The sequence below is a fragment of the Hakea prostrata genome, chromosome 1, assembly GCF_041222555.1.
Source record: "Hakea prostrata isolate BN-2017 chromosome 1, UWA_Hpros_2, whole genome shotgun sequence".
NCBI classification, from domain to species: Eukaryota; Viridiplantae; Streptophyta; class Magnoliopsida; order Proteales; family Proteaceae; genus Hakea; species Hakea prostrata.
Genome location: NC_142600.1, coordinates 9,943,336 through 9,959,262, shown reverse-complemented (window position 1 = coordinate 9,959,262; position 15,927 = coordinate 9,943,336). Strand labels below are relative to the sequence as shown.

Below are 15,927 nucleotides of genomic sequence, written 5' to 3'. Positions count from 1 at the left end.
TGGAGAAGACAGTGATAGCATGCCATGGATATGGATACTTGAGTTGGGGTGTGACTTGTGAGATGGGATACCTGAACCCAAGCCCAGCCCATGGGAGATGGGAGATGGGCTTGGGCTGTATAGTCTACATGATGGAGATTTCGAGGTTCCAGGCCCAATGCCAACTTGGCCTAAGCTGAAGTCAACCTAACCCTGATGTCTGATGAATACTCTTAACTGTAAGCATTATAAGCTGGCTGCTATGGAAAGGGTACCTGAATTTGAGATTGAGATTTGATTAGGTTAAATTGATTACTTACCATCTCATCAGCAATTCTGCAACACAGAAATGTAGAGGAAAAGAAATTATTGCATGTTTACAGTAGCTCAATTTACATCAACATGTTAAGCATTTGTGCAATTGCATTGTTCCTTACATATCAGAACCTGAATCATACCAATTGGAATTCCTGCCAAGTCTTTTTTTCATTTTCTTCCGAGGGCTCTTGAATCATCATCATCCCTCTAATTTGTGTACAGCTTCCCAATTCCACAACCCCTCACACAACCAAAAAAGATAAAAACCAAATTACTCAGTGGCTGGGGCAGGTGATCTGCCACCTTTTCCACTGGATGAAACAACATTAATTTTACATTACTGAGAAACCAACCCAAAAAAAGAGTGAAAAAAAACCCCCTTCATATTCAACTATCTACACCAGGGACAGCAGGTAGCACCTGCGCCAATTCTGAGTCAGAGCCTAGGCCTGGGCTTGGAGCTTGAGCCAGCTCCTGCTGCTCAATAAATCTGCTCAACCGCTCAAGCAACTGTGTGCCCTTTCGCTTGCCTCTGTCTGTTCCATTCTGTGCTAAGTCTAACAAGGGATCCATCACACCAAGCATCTGAGCCTCTGCAAGATACTGTTGGTCCCCAGAGCACAGATGCACCAGCACTGCAGCTGCATTCTCCTTGTTTCTTGGGGATCCGCTCCTAATCATTCCAACCAAGATCGCTATTGCATTGGCGGCACCTATAGCTGCCTTCCCCTCAGGGTGGCTAGCCAGTATAGCTAATACAGCCAATGCTTCATCTATCATTCCACTTCCACTCTCTGTCAACAATCTCATCAGAGTGGGCACTACTCCAGCGCGCACTGCCCTTACCTTGTTTCCTTGGTATATGCACAGGTTGAAGAGGGCTGTTGTTGCATCTTTCTTTCCTTGCTGGCTACCTTCACTGAGGAGGGTCACAAGTGCTGGAATTGCCCCTGATGCACCAATTGTCACCTTGTTCACGTCCATCGCCGAGAGGCTGAAAATTGTGGCAGCTGCATTTTCCCGTGACTCCATGCTCCCATTCCGAAGTATGTGTACGATGCCAGGTACGGCCCCATAAGATATGATGCTCCTTTTGTTATCCTCACATATGGAAAGGTTCAGAAGGGCAGTGACAGCATGCTCCTGGGTGCGTGGGTCAGAAGTGGGAAGGAGACCCACAAGTAGGGGAATCGCCCCTGCCTCAGCAATGCATACACGGTTGTCAGCATTGCGCTTGGCAAGAAGTCGCAGCTCACCTGCAGCTGATCGCTGGTCCTCAAGGTCACCGGAAGTCAGTTTGCGAAGGAGAATCTCAATCTTGCCACGTTCAGCAGCTGAGCAGACAGATGTGGTCTTGCTGGGGTTTGGATTACTAGGTCGTTTGGGTGGTTCAATCCCATTGGCCTCACACCACTGTGCTATGAGGCTACGCAGTACGTAATTGGGTGTTAAAGTAGTACTTGTTAGGTTGTGTTGTGTCTTTGGACATGTGAGATGCCCTGCTGCAATCCACTTCTCGATGCATGTTCGCTCATAAGTCTACAATGGAGAGAAGTGGGAAAAAACTTCAGTAATCATGTAGGGGCATAAGGAAATGAAATAGCCACCTTCCAACCCCATGTTCTGCACAAGAGAATCATAAGGGGTCTTAAACCAGCATTCAAAAGTTGCAGAAGGAAACCCAAATGGTTAGAAACCCCAATAAGTGAGATGAAAATAACAAACCTAATAGGAGACATCCTAAAGAGTGCAGGCAATATATAGCAGGTCTCATTGTGAGTCAGTGCAAACTCCGAAAACCTCCTGAATCCAGAAAATCGTACCAGGCTACAGCCTCTCTTTTTTTTAAATCCCCCCCCCCCTCTTGAATGAATAAAAAATTCATCATCGAATGGGAAACTGGGCAATGACTCAACATGCAGCACCAAGCCTTACAGAAAACCTAAAAGGGCCCACAAAGAGAAAGAAATGCATAGCACTGGGCAATAATAGACCAAAAGACAGGCCAACAGACCAAGAGAAGGCTACAGCCTTCTTACACCAGCACAGAACTGGCGGAAGGGGACATTGAATGGGAAACTGGGTAAGAATTCCCCTAGAGCCAGAATGGGGACATTTCTTTGTTTTTTTTGTTTTTTTTTTTTTTTTTTTTTTGGGTTGAGTGGGAGGGGGAGGGGGAGGGAGGTAAGAAAATAATATCAAAGAAATAAGGGTAAATATCACTTACCTCCCCTCTTAGTTGGACAAATAGCACTTACACCCCCTCTTAGTTAGATAATATCACTTACCTCCCCTCTTACCTAGCAAATATATCAAACACCTCCCCTCTGTTAACTTTTCGGTTAAATTTAACTTTTACCGTTAAATTTTTTTTTAAACCCACCCTTGGCTAAAAATATTTTTTATTTTAAACTCTAAATCGTCGTAATCACCCTAACAGTAAATTACCCTCAATTAAAATATTTATTAAAAACCAAAACTAAAATCCAAATTATCATTAATTATTAAAAGCCCAACATACTTTCTTTTCTTTTTTTTTAATTATCAAACAATTAAAAAAACCCAAAATAGTTTTACGTGTTTAACTTTATAAACATACCCTTTCTTTTTTAATTGCATTTTTAATTTTACTTGATAGTAGTACATGTTTTTCTAATTATTTGAAAATTTTTAAAAAAAGGGCATGTTGGACTTTTAATAATTAAAGATAATTTCGGTTTTTAATAACTATTTTAATTGGGGGCAATTTAGTATTTTAACTATTAGGGTGATTACAGCAATTTAGGGTTTAAAATAAAAAAAATATTTTTAGCCAAGGGTAGTTTGGAGTTTTAGAAAAATATTTAACGACAAAAGTTAAATTTAACCGAGAAAGTTAATAGAGGGGAAGTGTTTGATATATTTGCTAGGTAAGAGGGGAGGTAAGTGATATTATCCAGCTAAGAGGGGATGTAAGTGCTATTTGTCCAGCTAAGTGGGGAGGTAAGTGATATGTACCCAAGAAATAATTGGTTTTGGTGCATATACCTGTCCTGTGGATACAATAACTGGATCTCTCATCAACTCCAGGGATATTGGACATCGAAAATCATCAGGTATGACCAGAGATTTGGGATTCCCATCGACTGTTAGCCATGGATCGCCACTAGAAGGACACTGTTTGCTTTCAGAAGCTCCTGTGTCAGGGTACTCACTCAGCACAAAATCCTTAATCTTCTTAAGTAGCAGTGACATCTTTTCTATGCTTCCCCCAGGATCTCCAGTGTTCGCAATAAGCATCTCCTGAAAAGCCAGAGACTCTTGTTTGAGGTCATTTATGCCCATCAACTGTAACTTTTCAGCCAATCTTCTAAGCACAGCTGGATCAATGTCTGTATCATTGTTCTTATAAACAAATAGCAAATCTTCATAAAGCTCTACATCAGGTGCATCAATCTGTCCCTTGGCTCTTCTAAACTGTGCTAGCACTAGCTCAACCTAGGAAAACAGGCAGTGAAAGATAACAAAAATTAGACATCAGGAGTCAAGGTCACCTCATATTCCAAAATGCATAATAAAAATCACAAAACATCCCCTCGGAGACCACTCTAATGTCCCAGCAAGGAAGAAACATGCTGAAGACCTCTTCAGTTCTTCATGCTTAAAAAAAGCAACCCAGAGCACAAGGCTCCAGATACTGCAGGGTACCCCTGGGGGGGGGGGATTATAATAATATTTTTTTGCAATTTTTGAAGTTTCTCATGTTATCCAATGCTTCAAAAGAAATCATCTGTTGATTTCTAACCTTTAAAGTCCCACACGTTACAATTTACAGAATGCTTGGAAAAATATTTGTACAGTTACAAAACAAACTCTTCCTGGTGCTTATCTAGGGAGGTTGGGTCTTTAATGAGATTATTTCAGAATCTCTTAACTATTACACCAGCTGATTACCATTCTATCCAAAACAAAATCAATTGACAAACAGAATAGGATCTTTTCCTGAGGCCCTTTATAATTAGTACATGGTAAAAGGTTTGCACTGCCACGGCTAGTTTGCATAAAAAATGATAAAGATTTGCACCATCTCCAAAATTACCCATCCCAACACCCCACACTGGTCCACTAACACAGGGAAATGAGCCTTTATGAAGAGTGCCACAGTCTAGGGGGTGGATCACTACCTGTTCCCTAACTTCATCTGATATTTCAAGTTTGTCATACGATACTCTGCTCAAAGCTTGCTCCACCCGAGCTGTGACTTCCTGGAATTCATTCATTATTCGCTCCCTCTCCAGGACCTGCAAGCAAAAAGGAGAAGACTGTCAAAAAAGGGACTTAGAACATAAATAGAAGCACCCTTAGGAATTGATTTGAAAATGCTGAAAGATGAACTTGAAAAACTTAATATGTCAACAAATACACCTGCATCAACCTAATTCGACAAATAAGGTAACGCGATACAGGTAAAACCTCCATGCACGGTTAAATTCATAATGGACTCTATAAGCTCTAGATTCTGAAAAGTTTACATATCAATTAATCAGCCTAACCTACCTGCTCTAACCCACTAGAATCAGACTTCATTGATTTCACCTAAATCTACACCAATCAAATCCAAACCTCATTTCCAACAAATAGCTAATGTACACACAAGAAAGAAGGCAGTTAGCTCTTCAAAATAAACTGGAGCAACCTCACATAAACATGTGAAGATCTCCACATAGACTTTCAATGACTGCTGAAAATAGGAGGTTGACACGACTGCTGAAAATACCGTTATCAAATAGCCTATTTGCAGAGATACTGGCTGTTGGTCTCACCAAATATCAGCTGAATCAGCCAGATTCAGGACCCGCAAGACGGATTACATTTTTCTATCTACCAAATCTGATCCTATATTTACCAATATATTCTGCACAGCATGTGTTCAACCACTGAACAGAACTTGGAAAGCTAACTTCAAAGCATCCAGGAACTTAGCCCATCGCATAAAGAAAGACTATTGGCTCCATTGAAAACGTAATCAAGACTGTTTTACCAATAGTTAACAATGTTAGTCTTTGTTTTAGATACAATGTCTTAACAATTAGTCATACAATTGAAAAAGTGCAGCCCAAAGAGGGACACATGAGGCAGCCCAAAGAAGGACACATGTGACCTATGGGAAAGAAAATAGATGGGAAAATGCTTCTAGAAACAAAACCTCACGAGTTTCAAGAAAATTATCAAGGCATTGACAGCCAGTCTACAGAAACTAAACATTTCAGCAATATGAAGGGATTATGATCTTGACTAATGTTGATGATCCTCAACCAACCACACAACATGAGTATTCTAAGTCATGTATAAGAAGCACACCTGGTAAGCGAGACCAAAGCAGGACTACAATCACTAAGTACTGAGTGAGATATCTAGGATCCAAAGCGTCAAAACTTGTGAAATTCTTAGGTAAAGAACTAATGCATTAACAGTGATGAGTAACTTGGAATGGAACTTTGAGATCATTAACTCCACAACCATTGCAATAAATAATTGGAAAGTAAACACAAATTTATATCCAAGTAATAGGATCCACGGCTATACTTCTGCTTATCCATTAAATAATCCTGCTTGAGCTGAGAAGAAAATTGATACCAGTTCACTTCCATGAGGATAAGAAATGTTAATATTCCTGAAAATAGATTCAGACAAAACAATGGCTAACACAGAAGAGATCTCCTTTTGACTGTTGACTCTCAAGAAGTCACTCCAACTGTTTGTCTAAGGCTAAAACCAGAAAATATATACCAAATACATAACTAAAAAGAGAAAGGAACGAAAAATTAAACAGAACAACAGCAAATACAGAGATTCTGAGATGTTCAAACTGACTTGTTTTTCGCTTTTCCCTGAATAATCAAGCAAACTGATATAAGACCGCTACGGATTGAAACAAGATAGAGACACTCCATTTAATATATACATTGTTTCTTCATAAGAGGATTTAGATCAGGCCAACTCAGGTATGTGCGTGCTTAACCATAAAACAGAAAAGGAACCCAAGATTATAAATAGAAAGACCCAAAACAGAAAATCAACTACTCAGTGATAAGTCTGGATAATCCGTAACAAAGAGAACTTAAAAATAATAAATAAAAAGAGGAAGCGCAAAAAATTCGGAAAATGGAAAGCAATTTACAATTTACAAGTAGGGAACGCACCAAATATATTTTGCTAGACTGACTTCCGATTCTGAGGAGCTCCTTTGACGATTCCAGCGATTCCTTTAAAGAGAAAAGAGCTGACACAGTATCATCAGGAACGGCGTCTTTGCTGTCCTCGAATTCTTCTAGCATGGGTAATAAGAGTTTCAATCGCCTAGCGAGGTTACAAAACTGCTTCTTAATGGGACATCGGTAGTCCGAAATTGAAGAGATCTCGTTAATGACATTAATCAGCTTCTGGATGATTACTGGCTTCTCTTCTTCCATGTCTTGACCTGAGATTCCACTGCGCCTCCGGTCTCCGATCAATTTCCTATCGATCGACGGCAAAAAAACGACGGAGATATCGAGATCGAGCTGACTGAAATGGAATTTGAAAGCATCCAAACAATTAAAAGCAGAGACAGGTCACTTCGTCTTCTTCATCTTCGTTTCCATATCAAAATTCAGAAAAGAAACTCAGAAGGAAGAAGAGAATAAAATTTTTCAGTCTCAACCACTCACACAGTACTAACCGCGGCTTCACGCGCAGACATTTTCCATTCTGGCGTGGTTGATGGTAGCGATGATTGGTTCCACTTTCGTTTTCACTGTGAGTCCCTCTTAGTTCTAACGACGTCAACGATAAGTTTCGGATATCGGTTATGTACTGATACAGTACATCGCACATGCATCTCACATCAATGCTATTTACCAAAAGCCAATTTGATTAATAATTCCGCGGATTCAATTATCCTCTTTTAAAATATTATTTCCCTTGATAAACCGACCATAACCCCACAATAATCCTGAGTAATCATGAATCTCTTGAGTTAATACAAAACTTAAGAAAATTCCCTTTGAGAGGACCCCACCCCCGGCAATCAAATACATCCATTAATAACATTAAGAGTTTTTTACATGAGCCCCTCCATTTTCATCGGAAACAAACCGCACCCTCTCTAAAATCAAAACCTTGCAAATACCCTCGACCGTTAACCCCGTTAGTTACTTAGGACTGTTATATAATTTTAATATGACCATATTACCCTCAAATATGGTAACGTTTGAACTTTATTTTCACGAGTTTTTTACACGAGCCACCTCCACTTTCATGAAAAATAAGGTGCAGCCCCTCTAAAATAAAACACCTTGCAAATGCCCTTCGACCGATAACCCCATTACTTAGGACTGTTAAATAATTTTAATATGACCATATTACCTTCAAATATTGTAACATTTGGACTTCATTTTCACGAGTTTTTTTTACATGAGCCCCCTCCACTTTCATGAGAAACAAGGTGCACCCCTTCTAGAATATAAAAAATAAAAAAAAAAAAAAAAAAAAAAAAACCTTACAAATACCCCCTCCACCGTTAACCCCGTTATTTAGGACTATTAAATAATTTTAATATGACCATATTACCCTCAAATATGGTAACGTTTGAACTTCTTATTTTCAAAGCCATGCCACCTCACTCCTCACAGTTACTCAAGATGCCTCGTAATCTATCATCACCACTGCCAATCAATGCCCACGATTATCACTGGAGGAACATTTGAGGAGAAGAAACATTGCAAGAAAAAAAAATGTAAGTGAAGTACACATTGCTTCTCCTCAAATGTTCCTCCAGTGATAATCGTGGGCATTGATTGGCAGTGGTGATGATAGATTACGAGGCATCTTGAGTAACTGTGAGGAGTGAGGTGGCATGGCTTTGAAAATAAGAAGTTCAAACGTTACCATATTTGAGGGTAATATGATCATATTAAAATTATTTAACAGTCTTAAGTAACGGGGTTAACAATGGAGGGGGTATTTACAAGGTTTTTTTATTTTAAAGGGGGTGCGTCTTGTTTCCCATGAAAATGGAGATGGCTCATGTAAAATACTATTGAAAATGAAGTTCAAATGCTACCATATTTGAGGGTAATATGGTCATATTTAAATTATTTAATAGTCCTAAGTAACGGGGTAACGGTGAAGTGGGTATTTGCAAGGTTTTGATTTTAGAGGGATGCGATGTGCGAAGTGGGCTATGTAAAAAACTCTAACAATAATTATTACAAAAGATACCTTCTCTTTTAAATCTTGATTTGGAGTGGTTTAAATGAAAGCCCACTGAAGCTTACGGTTATATGGGCTGGGCCCAGGCCCTAAAAAGCCCAAGTTTAGCTCGGAGGCGCAGCATCTCCTAAAGAAAAGAGAAGCCGACGCACCCGTTGAAGATTCTGAAATGAGTTGCGACAGAGTGTGCCGCAGAACTCAAACTGAAGTTTGATCGTCGCGTGACTGCAAATTTGGCGCTGAAAATGGAATTGTTAGGGTTTCAGCATAAATCTCTGTCAAATTTCGTTCTCCCATCTTTCATCTCTTTCTTCTTTGTTTTTCTTTACCAATTCGCTCTAGCCATGGTTCCTCGCTACTTCTCTTCCTTGCCTTTCCTAGCCAAGCTTGCACTTTCAGGTTCTCTTCCTGGCCATCTATTTTTATCTATTTTACCAAAGAGAACAAAACTTTGAGCTTTGACGTTATCCTCCGACCCTCCTCTTGCAGCTCTGCTCCTCTTAGCTGTTACAGGTTTTGGTGGTTGTTGCAGGCGACTTGTCCGTACTAATGCTTCGGCTCCGGCTTTTGTCGTCTTCAATGTCCTGTTTATTTGGGGAGTTTACCTAGTACTTATCCGACAAGGTACGTCTATTCCCGTTAATTATGCTTAAGACGCTTTAGTCTATTTAACTTCAGTTTTTCCCTTCTTAAATTGGAATTTGTCATAATTACTGTGAATTTCGGCATAACTAAATCCTATAAATGTTGAATCCACCGAACGACTTTGTTTTGTTGTGGTGTTGTTGTTCTTGTCATTGGAATGACCATATGGTACGGCCAGTATTCTTGAAAATGGTTCTGTGCCATCGTTAACCGATATATTCGTGGAAAAGAAAAGAAATCTCCTCTGTGAAACAATACTCAAGTAATTAGTTTATCGGCACGAACAAGTATACTTGAATTCGTAAACAATGAAGCATTATGGATCTGATTTACAACTGGTAAGGTTGACAATCACAGAAGATATGGTGTCGGACAATCTTTAATTTCCTTGAGGGAATGTAAAGCAAAACCTCTGCGTTTGCAGGGAGAGGAAGAGGGAGAGGGGTCAGCATAAACAGGGGTTATCTGTACACGTGTTTTATTTGTGTCTGACCAGTGCAGGATTTCTCCGTTGTCTGGTTGAGATTACCTGTTGGCAGATACACTTCCCTGTTGGGTGTTCAATATGACAATATTCATTGTATCTCCAGAAGTGTATTTCTCTCTCCTTCCTCAACCCCCCCCCCCAACACACAAAAAGAAAGAAAAGAAGAGCCAACCATGTTCCCTCTGGGGCATCCTCTGATTTATAGAGTTGCTTTATAACAGTTTTATAATATGAAATAAGTTCTTTCAGTGATAGTTTATGACTTTCTGTTGTACACATATCTGACCTCATCACATATTGCAGCAATTCCATCTTTTTCAGATGTTATATTCAATTTAGAGCTTGCACTGCTAATGATTGGTTACTACAGGTAAGTTTCTCCTCTCTCTTTTTTTTTTTTTTCCGTCTTTTTTTTCGGGTGACTGGAATCTCTTTCTCTGTCACAACATAAGAACCTGCAAAATCTTTCAGAGTTGGAATTGATGTCAGGTATGGTAAGATGCTCTTACCAGAGATGATGCTTATCAGTCAGGTATGGTAAGATGCTCTAACCAGAGATGATGTTTCACTGACAAGCATTGTCTTATTGGCACTTTAGCAGAATTTTATGCAGTGATCCAGGTCTAGTTGTCCATCAATCCTCTGGTTTGGACAAGACAGTTGGGAACATAGATTCTGAAGTAAGGTTGATTCCAAGGCTGTAAAATGTATTACCTAAGTTGTCACTGATGCAACTGTTAAACCACATAGCATGATTATTTGTTTTTGCAGGGAGAGGAACTTTCATCGAGTCAGGTAATTCAAGAACAACACATTGGAGGTGCGGAGGAGGCAGTCAAGCTTGATTTTGATTTCTCTTTCTCTCCTGTCTCTTCTAGTTCAAAGGTACTGGTTTTGCCTCTCTGATGTGCAACAGCTTCCATTCATTACTCATCGAGGTTCAAATTGCTTCTATGGTTTCATAAATTTGAAAACTCATCCTGCTTGATCTCTTTGAAAATACTGTGGATAGGACCATTCATGCCAAATAGCTGGCCGTTCTTTCTATTGTTTTTGGCAAAACATGTGTGCTTTGAATGTTCTGGAATTAGGCTCCATGTAATCTGCTATCTAACTTCAAAGCTTACTGCTATTTTGTTAAAGGAGTTTATGTCAATGTGCTCTCTTCATATGAAAGGGGGGAGGGGGGGAGGGGGGGGGGGAGGAGAGAGAGAGAGAGAGAGAGAGAGAGAGAGAGAGAGAGAGAGAGAGAGAGAGAGGGACTTATGGGAGTGCTGGCATAGCCCATACTCCCGGAGCCTACATCTTAATAAGCCTAATATGGTTGTGATCAGAATATCATTGATCCGGCCACCAAATGCTGCAAGATATAGAGGCATGAAAAATTCATCTGGAATTGCTTGCTCAAAGTTCTTTATTCCTCTCTTTTATAGGAATATCCCATAATCAGGAGGGTAAGATACTGCAAGCATTGCAAGGCATACATTTGGGGATTTGATCACCACTGTCCTGCATTTGGAAACTGCATAGGTAGCCACCCTTCATTTAACCATATTTGTACCTTTTTTTTTTAATTGTAATACAACCAAGTTACTTATTACATTATCATGCACCTTCTATGAATCATGAAGTTGATTATTTTATGCAGGTCAAAAAAATCATGCTCTATTCATGGTTCTTCTAGTTGGATTTATTATTGCTGAGGCATCCTATGCAACGTTGTCAACTCAGTGTAAGTTGATTGGACAGATCATTTGAAATTTTATATAATTTTATTTTGAACTTTATTGAGATTACCTAAATTGATAAAATGTTCCATGAAATGCGATTACTTAGAACAGTCTACCCATAATCCAGACAGATTAGCCCACTCTTTGTAATGAGGCTGATTTTGGCAACTCCTTGCCTAACATCAAAACCTTTGTGATATTCAGAGTCTGGTGTCACATGCTTATTATTATTTTTTGGGTAAAAGATGTTGAGTAAATATGGTGAGCAACCAAATTTACCTTGGATGTTTAAGATCATTCTTCATTTTGCATTTCATTACTCATAAACAGGACAAAACCCATCATTTTAGGACTTCTAATCAGATTCCCACAACACCTCTCTCTCTCTCTCGGGGGTGTTTGGGTTTGTATGTTCAATGTCAACTCATGATTCAACTGAAGGCATGGTCCAACGAAACTGATTGTGATGAGAGATGGTATAACACTATAGTATGCTTAAGGACATAATGTACCATATTGGATTGGAATAAGGTTCCCCTAGTAAATTCTAAGTAATTTATTAATAAAATATCAACGATATTTTCTATAATGATGTGGTGTTATGATTCTTCATGTGATATTCCTTGTTTAGTTGGTATTACTTGAGTTAAGTTGACTTTGAAGGCCAAGGTAAAGTTGGTTTAATGGTTTGTGTTGTTTTATCTTTTCTTCATCTGTTATATTCTGATCATATGTTCTTACTCTGGATTGTAGTTATTACAGAATCCCAGTCTGTTGGTGAAGCTGATTCAGAGGTATATAATTGCTGTTTATTCCCTGACCCTGATTTTAGGGATGGTTTCCTTTTAATAGAAACTTAGTAGGGGTGGTATTTCTGTTCTCCAAGCCAGCATTAGTTCTAAGGGTGGCATGTTGATAAGCTGTAGTTTGGCGGCCAAGTGGACATGGACCCTAGGGCCCTCTCACATGTAAAGTAATTGCACTTAGAGTTGGATAAGTGATAAAATCAAGTATTGAAAATCTCATTACTACAGAGAGTGTGCTTTCCAAAATATGGCTGCTGACTTGGGTGGGAATGCATGTACATGGTGGCATTGGATTGGGTCTGTGATACACAGATGTCAAATCCAGGCCATTTCCTCGATAACAGTCTGTGCAGGAAAACTTCTTGTCATATTGTCATATTGTCATACAGCCAACTTTAAGAAAATTTGAAGCACATGACTATGTTTTCATTATTTTGATTTTATGCCAGTCTAATCTTCTTCTTCTTCTTCTTTTTTGTGGGGTGGGGGGAATCAGACTAATCCAGTTGGCAACTTGGCAACCAGTACAATGCTATTTTGCCTTATCCAAGTTCTATGGCAGGTGCGTCTTTAAATAAAAATAATTAATAATAATAATTTTAAGAAAAAAAGTACCAGCCAAGTGCTATGGCAGGTTTCCTTTTTTCACTGCTAATGATTTGTTGAATGGACAGGTGGTTTTCCTGACATGGCATATCTATTGCATATGTTATAACATCAAAACTGACGAGTGGGTAAGTTCACATGAACCTCCATTTAATTTATTTAGAGGCAATCATGTGCATCCTGAGGATCACAGATCCTTATTCGGTGGGGTGTGGGTTGGGTTCAACTGAGGATTACAGATCACTCCAGTTTATGTAGTCCTCAGATTGACCATGTTATGGGTACTCAAGATGCAGACCACCAAAATTAGATTTGGTTGTCTCACCCTTAGTTATCTGAATATGACTTGGGAAATGTCTCCAGATAAATTGGAAGAAATACCCGGAGTTCCAACTCACAGTACAGTGTCAACCAGGTAAATTCATTACAACTGAACTATTTTTTATTGGTTCTGTTACTCTTGGGGAAGGGGAGATCTAAAGTGCAAGGTCGCGATTGGGGTGGTGTGATTGGATTTTGCTGTATGATCTGACTTGAATTTTTGAGGTTGTGCCTACAGACTGAATATTTTATCTTGTTTCTTCAGGGTATACCCCAGTTGAATCAAAGTTTAGGAATCCATATGATAGAGGTATATTAGGCAACGTGAAGGAGTTCCTGGCTGCAAGTAAAAGCCAATTCTGATGTACGTGTTAAAGACCCAAAATGTCTGGGTGCAATTGAAGATCTGTTCAAAAGACGAGGCAGTCTTCTGGGTTGGCATTTGGGGTGCGATGCTGTGACCTTTTGCTGGACTGAAGAAATTGAATAATTAGAGGCCTTTAGAGACTTGAAAGGTTACTTGCTTGGAGATTTCAAATGAGATTTACTCAAAAGAAGATTGCTTTTCTTCCCTGGAGTTCCAGGCACGTGCAAGGTTTCCTAATACAATGGAGAACATGGACGAGGGGGCTACCATCATGTTTGCCAGTTGCTGCGTGTATAAAACGTGACATGAACCTATAGGAACCATTTGTGAACTACCAAGCAGAGAAGGAAAACGCTGCCCATATCTTCAATTGCCCAAATACACATCCATCTTTGGTGTAAGTCAGAATATTGTACAAGTCGTTCCAGTGTCAGAATATTGTACATAAACATTGTTTTACATTTACTGTGAATAAGATGCAGATCCTCACCCTTCAAAGAGGAAATCTAATCTAATTTTTGTGCGATACATTGGGCACTATATTTTGAATATGAACCTTATCCGAAGTGGTAGCACAGTGATAATTTCCAGGTTCTCCCGACTTTCCATCAGTTGCCAGATTTATATGGAGAGAGGAACCTGGACTTCCCAGCCAAAACAGACCAATTTGTGCCTTTAAACATTCACCATCACCAGAGGTAACTAAACAACAACAACCAAGACAATAAGATTGGAAGTCACTGTTATTAATAAAGCCACCATTGAAATACTAGTTTCTTTCTTCTGGAATTGCACAGCAGCCAAACCTAGACTACTATTATATCCTAACCAAAGCAACAAATCTAGTTAGTAAAAGAATTATTTAGAAAAACCGATTCCAATCAAACATAATGATCCACTTAATATATTTAACTGAATACAGTAAGACCCATTGACCAATGATTTTCTAAACACAAAAGTGAATCAATGGTCAATTAAAAGGTAACCTAGTCTGAAAAAAAAGAAAGAGATTTTCAATTAAAAATCAGAGCCAGACCAGCCAAGCCCAGAAAGCTAGTGAGTTCGCTTCCTAAATGGGTTCTTCAAATCCCAAAAGACGAATCATATCTACAGGTTGTATCAAGTAAATCTAAAACATCAGGTCAGGAATGTAAACCACAAGCGTTTGAGGAGAAAATAATAGCAACAAAACATGCTACCAGATTCAAACGAAACCCTGGTTGAATCACTGTATTGGGGACACACTGAATGACCCCAGGTCTTGAACGACGGGCAAAGAAAAACTGAAGAGAAGGGTAAAACAGGGGAATCACAGATTATGAAATCAGATAATCAATATGATGAGCTCCAACTAGAACAGAGTACTAAAGAATAGAAATTCGAGTGCCAGATTAGAACCACTTGAATTAGAGAATCAAATAATCAAATAAGACATGGCATAATCAATAAACAGAAGATTCAAACCAGTTCCTAGTTTGAAGTGAAACCATAGTTCAGAACCTGCTTTAAACGAGATTCAATACAATATTTTGAAACTTCAGTTGAAACTTTAGTCATCTCATTTGGAAAATTTTGGTCATTTGGTTTTGGTACACTTCAGTCACTTCGGCAATTTACACCCCAAAATGGTCAGTTTTGCTTCATTGGAGAGAGGAGAAAAAACATAATGTTTCGATGATGGTTGAAACAGTATTCTGAAAGATAGAAAACTAGAGTATGAGACTAGGATAACCAAAATTTCCAACCAAACTGGATCAGAATCCACCATCCAAGACGTCAAACCAGGACTGAATCCCACAGCTCTGAAGAATAAAAACTTAGAACTTTATTTCTTCAAATCGTATGGAGCCCAGACTCTTAGAAGCTTTAGATAGAAAACTAAAATATAGATTCCAAATCTGACTATAATATCAAATCCCTCCCCTAAAAGCAAAATAATGAAACTCAAAAACTAATTGCTAAACAATCTCACAGCCCCTATGAAGCTAGACCGGCTTTTCTTCTTCTTGAGGGAGTATGAGATATACTCCCGATTCCTGATTTGCATCGACGCCTGTACTATAATCGACGCCTGCTTCTAGACCCTCCACAAAACGATTTGAATAATTGGTGGTTCCCTCCCCTAATTACACCAGGATAAACAGCTTTGGATCCAGAGGAGCCAAGTAGTACACTCCATCTCCATGAGGGATCTAATGAATGAAAGTCAAGTATTTCAAATATTGTAAATTGCAAATACATTTTGGATGGGGTATATTGGAAGGCATCTACAGTGACATGATTATGATCATGCTAGAACATATTAAAAGCATTTGTGGCAAAAACCTAATGCATCATAATATGTCATCTTCCACATTTTTTAAGATGATAAAGTGATGAATGCACCCGCAGAATGAAGAATATCAACCCCTTATTGTGCACCTTAAAATATTTAGA

At 39.0% G+C, this 15,927-nt stretch overlaps 2 protein-coding genes across 4 annotated transcripts; one reads left to right on the top strand and one right to left on the bottom strand.

Moving 5' to 3' along the window:
• Window positions 1–304: 304 nt before the first annotated feature.
• LOC149027346 (U-box domain-containing protein 13-like) lies at window positions 305–7,073 on the bottom strand. 2 transcript variants are annotated; one of them, XM_089161950.1, is made up of 5 exons: window positions 6,998–7,073; window positions 6,480–6,843; window positions 4,461–4,577; window positions 3,325–3,774; window positions 305–1,836 (listed from the first exon to the last, which is right to left on the bottom strand). In XM_089161950.1, exons 2-5 carry the CDS (start codon window positions 6,747–6,749, stop codon window positions 685–687), a joined length of 1,989 nt encoding a protein of 662 aa, XP_089018076.1. In that variant the 5' UTR covers window positions 6,750–6,843; window positions 6,998–7,073; the 3' UTR covers window positions 305–684. The 2 variants fall into 2 exon arrangements, with proteins under 2 accessions (XP_089018076.1, XP_089018067.1); XM_089161941.1 differs by having other exon boundaries at window positions 6,987–7,067.
• A 1,628-nt stretch (window positions 7,074–8,701) lies between these two features.
• Window positions 8,702–14,323, top strand: LOC149027345 (uncharacterized). 2 transcript variants are annotated; one of them, XM_089161929.1, is made up of 12 exons: window positions 8,702–8,928; window positions 9,019–9,153; window positions 9,983–10,031; window positions 10,263–10,341; window positions 10,433–10,546; window positions 11,095–11,191; window positions 11,310–11,393; window positions 12,145–12,185; window positions 12,694–12,759; window positions 12,872–12,931; window positions 13,167–13,218; window positions 13,390–14,323. In XM_089161929.1, exons 1-12 carry the CDS (start codon window positions 8,775–8,777, stop codon window positions 13,485–13,487), a joined length of 1,029 nt encoding a protein of 342 aa, XP_089018055.1. In that variant the 5' UTR covers window positions 8,702–8,774; the 3' UTR covers window positions 13,488–14,323. The 2 variants fall into 2 exon arrangements, with proteins under 2 accessions (XP_089018055.1, XP_089018048.1); XM_089161922.1 differs by having other exon boundaries at window positions 9,965–10,031.
• Window positions 14,324–15,927: the final 1,604 nt, after the last annotated feature.

Coding starts and splice junctions, on each gene's coding strand:
- LOC149027345 (XM_089161922.1), top strand. CDS start 8,775: ATGGAATTGTTAGGGTTTCAGCATAAATCTCTGTCAAATTTCGTTCTC. Junction 9,154..9,964: donor CCTAGTACTTATCCGACAAG/GTACGTCTATTC, acceptor CACATATTGCAG/CAATTCCATCTTTTTCAGAT. Junction 11,192..11,309: donor TGCATTTGGAAACTGCATAG/GTAGCCACCCTT, acceptor TATTTTATGCAG/GTCAAAAAAATCATGCTCTA.
- LOC149027346 (XM_089161941.1), bottom strand. CDS start 7,018: ATGTCTGCGCGTGAAGCCGCGGTTAGTACTGT. Junction 4,578..6,479: donor AGTCTAGCAAAATATATTTG/GTGCGTTCCCTA, acceptor TTTTGCTTGCAG/GTCCTGGAGAGGGAGCGAAT. Junction 3,775..4,460: donor CAGATGAAGTTAGGGAACAG/GTAGTGATCCAC, acceptor CTGTTTTCCTAG/GTTGAGCTAGTGCTAGCACA.